The 7,410-nt window shown below is 34.2% G+C and overlaps 1 protein-coding gene across 1 annotated transcript in view; it reads right to left on the bottom strand.

Annotated features, from left to right (window-relative positions):
• Window positions 1-5,230: 5,230 nt before the first annotated feature.
• Window positions 5,231-7,410, bottom strand: part of LOC106869443 (uncharacterized) — a 7,105-nt gene continuing 4,925 nt past the window's right edge. Inside the window, exons 3-4 of the mRNA XM_014915192.2 lie at window positions 7,039-7,110; window positions 5,231-5,611 (exon numbers count right to left, since the gene is read on the bottom strand). Coding sequence (XP_014770678.1) covers window positions 5,589-5,611; window positions 7,039-7,110 — 95 coding nt within the window. The 3' untranslated portion in view covers window positions 5,231-5,588. The remainder of the gene's footprint in view (window positions 5,612-7,038; window positions 7,111-7,410) is intronic.

Here is a 7,410-nt window from a genome sequence, read left to right as displayed (position 1 = left end):
ATATATATATATATATATATATATATATATATATACGACGGGCTTCTACCAAATCCACTCACAAGGCTTTGGTCGGCTTGAGGCTATAGTAGGAGAGACTTGCCCAAGGTGCCACGCAGTGGGAATGAACTCGGACCCATGTGGTTGGTAAGCAAGCTACATACCATACAGCCATTCCTGCGCCTTATATATTTATATGTATATATGTATGTATGTATGCATTGCTTTTTATAGTGCTTGAAAATAAAAGAGGAATGAGTTTCTACATATTTTTCTTTTTGCTACTTTGCATGGTATAATATTTAATAATCCAAAGGCGTAGGCGAGGGTTTAAGAAACGAAGTGCTCACCAGCTGAATGTTTATCTGTTCTCTTTTTTTTTTATAACTAATTTCTAGACTAAAATTTATCTATTTATCAAAGCAATCTTGAAACTAATCTCGCTTATTACTAGTCTAATACTTTGTAGTTAAGTGGGGATTTAACATATTTAATGCATCGTGCCAAAATATATTTAATTAATCAAAATCATATCCTAATCAGCTTAACTATGTCTAAAATTGTGAAAATGAGCAAAATTATATATAGTTGGAATTTTATTGGTGAAGCAGAAACATTTTCATCACCTTCTGATAGTCCAAAAATTGCCATTGTAAATGGTGCTTGTCCAAAAGAATCTTCGGACATTAAGTACTGACATCGATCCTGAACAACAATCTAAAGACAGATTTTGACAAGTTTTTTTTTAAATCTTTGACACTCACAAATCTGGTTCATCAATGCATGAAGAACCCCAAAAAGTTAATGTTACCGTGTGCGTAGATACTGACATGGAGACCATTTTGGATTTTCGAATTGGCCGGCATAAAACTGATAATTTGTGCTAATCTCATTTTTTTCTGAGTCGAGAAAACCATTGGTGGTATCATTAGACTTCTGATTCTAACAATTGCTACACTTTCAGGAATTCTAGTTTTCCAGGAGGCTACGTTGCAAAACAAATATTCAGCACACTTCCTCTGACTTATGGACTCTTCCTTTAATGTACCTAATCCATGTTTCCAAGAACAAGAACTCCACTGGCAGTTTTCTAGGAGCTGATCAAAGCCATCCGGAAATCTGGCATGAATTTTAGGGCAATAATCTATTTGTCACAAAGAATGACATATAGTGTGTGTCCCTCAGTGCAGACTATGCTTGTGAATTACTAAATAGGATAATAAACACTCTTGGATAATTGATATTGCCAATAATTCTAATGCACGGCAGTGCTTCACCAGAAATATCATGCCTCACAAGAGAGTTTAAAGGACAGTTTAGTACAGCTGCTCATGAATAGTTAAAATACTATATGATAGGACCAGGTACAGACAAGAAGGAGCATGATGCTACCAGCAATATCAAGGCTATACTGAGTCATGAGAATCCTTTTGATGCAAAAAGCATCAACTTAACAACTTCATAATCCACAGATTTTGAACGTCGATGAAACGACATGTTCTTGTCATCACTTGTCAAAGTCTGTGGATTATCGGGGACTCTGAATACAAAACTGTATGGTTGAATTATGCTTGTAGCCAGAGTGAAGTGAGACATCGATCAGAAGAATGCAGGGCATTGTTTGTCCCAGATAGATTTATCCATTCATATACTGACTTACTGAATCTCACACGTTGCATTGAAAGGCTGGTAAAATAAAAACAATGAAACCCATCACTATTTACAAACACCAGCATCTAAGTAACTTATTGGTGAAGCAGAAGCATTTTCATCACCTTCTGATAGTCCAAAATTGCCACTGTAAATGGTGCTTGTCCAAAAGATCGTAGAGAAACTTCAGACAAGTACTGACACCGATCTTGGACAACAATCTAAAGACATAGATTTTGACGAGTTTCTATTGATCTTTGACACTTACAAATCTGGTTCATCAAAGTAGAAAATAAGAGAGAAACGATTACAAGGCAAACCTTATTCAACATCAGATTGCTGACGATGCAAACAAGTACAAAGCAATGGGATACATTCTATCTCACCAAAAGACAAAAACCGGTTTAACGGACTATTTCGTGCAAGCAGTACTCAAAAATAACTTCAAAAATGAGTCATCACATTATTAGCAACAACCCACATAAGAAGCAATCATGATATGTAGTTTCAAGATAACAAAATGAAGAAACTGATACATTTATGATCTGCTTAGCAGCAGCTGAAGAGCAATACTATCCTGAGTACTTCAGCCTATATAGCGATATCTGAGTTTTGACTGCTGCGCATTACAACAAACTCTGCAAACACACTATGTTATGTATGGCTTGAAATATGTTGGAAAATGAAGTGTGCTGGAAGAAGACAAAGGATCAGTGTTACTGGTATTCTAGGCATTCATTGATGCAGCGTTGGGAAATCCCCTGGAGTAGACAAAAAACAATTGGTTTCAACAGTACATGAAGGTTGACTAGGACTTCATCTCAGCATAAACGGAAGTGACAAAAGATGGTTATCTAACTCAGGGGATGAAAAAGGTTCATTGAGCAACTTTGCATCCTTAATGTGCAAATGACATCTATATAACAAGTATTCCTGATTTAAGGTGATATCTGTTTTGCAAACATCTGGTGGAAAGGAGTAACTTTCCACCTTCAGTTGGTGCTCTTGGGGAGCACATTGAATGTGTGTGTATCTGAAGTAGAGTGTGATGCTAAGCCACTTTGATGAGCAACATTTTCACACATGATTATTATCAAAATTACCTTGACGACACACTACCTAACACCATATACGTATGATCATACAAAAGACACAGCAAAAATGACGCGGATTGTCACGCTAAAAATCACACCCAGAACAATGATAAAGTTGCGTAAAAATATATTCTGGAGTGATACAGGTCTTGTAAATGCTGCGTATATAACTTATAGTTCAAACCTATAATAAGACTGCTTCCTTGCTTCATAAATCTATACATATAACTTCAAAAGACTTGCAACATGTTTTATATAACACTCTTATGTCGCAAATATAAACACAATGATTTATTGGTTTCTTAATTTTCTATAATCGTAAGCACTGTTCTGTGGCCTTTATCAATTCTCTGACCCAGAAAATATAGGATTGGCATAAATAAGTTTTCAGATTGACTAAAACACCAGATGGCACGAAATATGTATTTTGAGGTGACCATATCCAAATTCCAAAATGACAGTGTTGCAGGTGTATGCAAATACCAATATTGGTCTTCAATTTCTCCGTGCTCTGGTGATTCGAAAAATGTTCAGGTTTGCTATTTGCCAAAAACTAAAAAAGGGTGAGAGAAGGAAAATGATAAGGAAGGGAGACAACTCCCAAATACACTTTGCTCGGAATGAGCATGCGAGTATGCAGTGAAGAGTAAATTTCATCTTTTATTACCATGCTCAACTTTTCTTTTTGCAGAAAGCAAATTATCCTTTACGTTATATTTATTTTTAATTTTAACAAAACTGTGTGAAAGCAGTAAATCCTAGATTTGAATCAGGTTGTTAATTCATAACAGATCTGCTAAGTTCGGTTTAGAAACTGAACTGTACCAGATTGCAAATTTCGGCGAAAAGAGTTGTGTTCTATCGATTTACTTTAAATAACTTTTTGCTATATAAATCAAGCATAAAGAATTTAGTACTTCGTCTAAAAATACAATGTAGTGTCAGAATACGAAGTCACGGGGTTTTGCTAAGAAGTTGGAACTGCACTAACTCAACCATCGCAAACATATCTTGCAAATAGAATAGAGATTCGTGATCCGTATGTTCGACATACTAAACACAGATCCATGTGTCTACATTTAATTCACTATGTCACCATCACAGTATAAAGACAAGTTAGGCTTTGTAGAGAGAAATAAATTGATTTCATTGTACAAATTCTCATAATAATTTTGACACAAAGAGCAATTAATTTACATTACATTTTATTTACTAATACAATTAGTGCTTCTTTGAATCTTTGAAGGCCAGCATCCTGTTCAGTGCCAATAATATCAGCTCGTTCAAAAACTTAAATCAAACCGTTTAACTTCTCTGTCAGTTCGATTAGGATTAACAGCATAAAAATGTGAACACTATTTATTTCAAGGAAGTAAAATTACATCACATCCTCACTTATTGACCATCTCAAATATTAATAGATCCTTCAATGTACAAAGTATCAATACACATTTTAAGACTCGACTTCTGCAATCTCCCATGGAAGCTTCAAGTTATTATCATAATTTTTTATAAAAAGACGAAGTATTTTTCGTGGAGAAAGTGTAAAGTCAGTTGAATTAATCCCATATATTACTAATATATATTTGATTGGGCCGAGAGCTGAAATGCCATATTGATCTCGGTGATTTTAGAAGTCGTAACTGAAAAGCACAACAATAAATGTTCTAGTTTCCATTTAATTCGGTCGCTTTCCTGTCTCAACTCCCTTCCCTGCTCGTGGTATCCTCAACATGACTAAAATGTATCAAAGGGGTGTAACCTTTGAAGTCTTTAATTAATTCAGCTTAAAGTGGCTGTTACTGCACAATAAACTCCACTAGATAGACACCAAAAGAACCTTAATTTATATCCCTTATACCAAGGATTCTCAACCATATTTTTATATCTATGAACCCCTTTGAAATACTATTTTAGTCAGGTGGACCCCCATAGTCATTCGATACTTAAAAACTAGTTTCATAGAAACTTCTCTCAAAACTCTCCTATTTTGTTTTCCACACATTGACATGCGTAGGTTGAACTATGTAAAATGCTAGAGAAAGAAACCTAGCTGTTTCTTGTAATACATACCTAAATATACATCTAATGCAAAATTTTTTCAGGGGCCCTTAAAATACGATTGTGGATCCCCAGTTTACTATTTTGCTGCATGGACCCCCCAAAATCTTATATGGACTTTCATGGGCCATATGGATACCCTTCCAAATTTACCGCTTGATCATTTACATTGATTTAATCCTAAATTTATTGCACGTACACTGAGAATATAAATTATATTCCAGGCACGAATCTTTGCATGGGCGGAATTAATGAAATCTGTTACGCAAATGATAATATGAGAATGAAAATACTTCCCGTATTTTCTTATATCACTACGCTGAGTAAACCTACGAAAAAATAACAGGAGAAATATTTTTAACAAAATCTTAACAATATGAAAGTGAATGGTAAGAGGAATGTTTATGTGAAGAAAGTAAAGGGTAGTGGTTTTTACTCATTATTTTATTTATGTTTTACATTAGACTTTATACTGCATAGAAAAGAAAACTCCACCATGGTTGCCACCAAGAGACCAATATAACTATGAAAAGTTCGTGTACAAATATAACTGTTTCAATTAATGCTCATGAGTAGATACTCCCACATATAGATGTGTGCAGGATTACATAGACCAGAGATTCATTTTATGTTCACACTGTTCGAGAGAAAACACAAATATCTAAATACATCTGATCTTTGACAAATACATACGTCCTCTTCCATCATCATCTTTCTTCTGCAAATTTTCGTTCATATCATTAACAACAACATCAATTTCTTTACTGCTGCAGTATCTTGAAACTAAGTGACGGGGTCAGGAATTACTGAAATTGAATATGTTTATATACTTATTTATTTATTTATTTATTTATTAACTTTCATTCAATTATTTAATTCATATAAACATAAAATACTATAGGCATATATATGTCAAGAAGGATACTGGAAGACTAGGAGTTGTAAGGGGGGTTTTGATAGCAAAGAATGGAATAGCCAAAGAGAAAACAATACAAACAGTAGGTGCTCATAAAACTGTTACCTGCATTAAGCGCAGGTGATACCGTGAGCTTATTTTATAATATGAAATATAAATTGATTAATTAACTATAGTAATAATCCTTTCTACTGTAGGTACAAGGCCTGAAATTTTGGGGGAGAGGACTAGTCGATTACATCGACTTCAGTATGCAACTGGTACTTAATTTATCGACTCCGAAGGCATGAAAGACAAAGTCGACCTCGGCGGAATTTGAACTTAGAACGTAGCGACAGACGAAATACCGCTAACCATTTCACCCAGCGTGCAAGCACTGTCAGCTCGCCGCCTTAATAATAATAATAACAACAACAACAACAACAACAACAACAACAATAATAATAATAATAATAATAATAATAATAATAATAATAATAATAATAATAATAATAATAATGATAATAATAATAATAATAATACAGTTTTCGTTTCTCATCAACATTGAAAACCTTGCTGGATCTCCGTTTCACTTCAGAAGAGTACTAGGTTTTTAAATATTCATATATCGTTTTCTCTTTCGCTCGGCCCACTGATGACTCTTTGTACTAATAGAATCGTAAGCAGGAATTAAAAGACTGGGTAAAATCATTTGTTTACTTCTCTTTCATATACAATAAAAGTATAAATACGTTTTTAAATTCTCTTTTTCTCAACAAATTTCAGATCGTCATTTAAAGAATATGTTTATGAAATGCCATTTTACTGTTATTGTTATTACTATTTATACACGTCAATTGCTTGACGTTTCAGTGATTAGACGGGTGGTCAACCATATTGAGTTATCTTGAAGAGGAAACAGTCGGTTATAACTGGTACTTATTTTATTGACCCCCGAAAGAATGAAAAGTAAAATAGACATCTTGAGGAATTAAGCTCGGAACATAAAATTAAAAGGAATGAAAAGAATAAAAGATAATGCAACTGTAAGATATCACACAGATACTTTTGTGAAGTGGTTGCTGTCTATTTTCAAGACAAAACTAAAAGACAATTTTTTTCGCTGTTCGTATATACTACTAGGCTGAAAGCGATTGGTCACCCGGCAAATGCAGTTTACACAGTAAAAATTACGATAAGTTTTTCATTAACCTACACAGTAACAGATAAAATTATGTAACACACGAGTATAACACTTCAAGCTGGTTTGTTTTAAAATCATTTATAGTAAAATAAAAGTTATTTGCAGTAACTGTTTTGGAAGTGAACATAACTTACGTGTTGTCAAAGAAATACCACTCTTGTTGACAAAATCGGAATTAAAGGATCCCTTCGTTTCTGATTTATCTGCTGCAAATACAAATATTTCAAAATTAGATGAAATTTTTACAACTGAATGATAAAGAATTTTAAACATTTTGATTTGAAGGTTTCAGGAAAGAATCGCAAGATGGATTCTTTAGGCCAAGCCAACTGGTAGGAAACTTTGGGGTAGACCAAGAACGATTCCCATAGGCTCAAATTGGTCAAGCTTGAGGATCAAGCCAGAAAGTGTAATGACGGTTGTTTCTGATAGGACCCTATGGAGGAGGTGTCTGAGAGCTTTATCACACACACACACACACACACACACACACACACACACACACA

This window comes from Octopus bimaculoides, chromosome 4, assembly GCF_001194135.2.
Source record: "Octopus bimaculoides isolate UCB-OBI-ISO-001 chromosome 4, ASM119413v2, whole genome shotgun sequence".
Lineage (NCBI taxonomy): Eukaryota > Metazoa > Mollusca > Cephalopoda > Octopoda > Octopodidae > Octopus > Octopus bimaculoides.
Note: the sequence above shows the minus strand (reverse complement) of the source record. Positions and strands in the feature narration are given on the sequence as shown.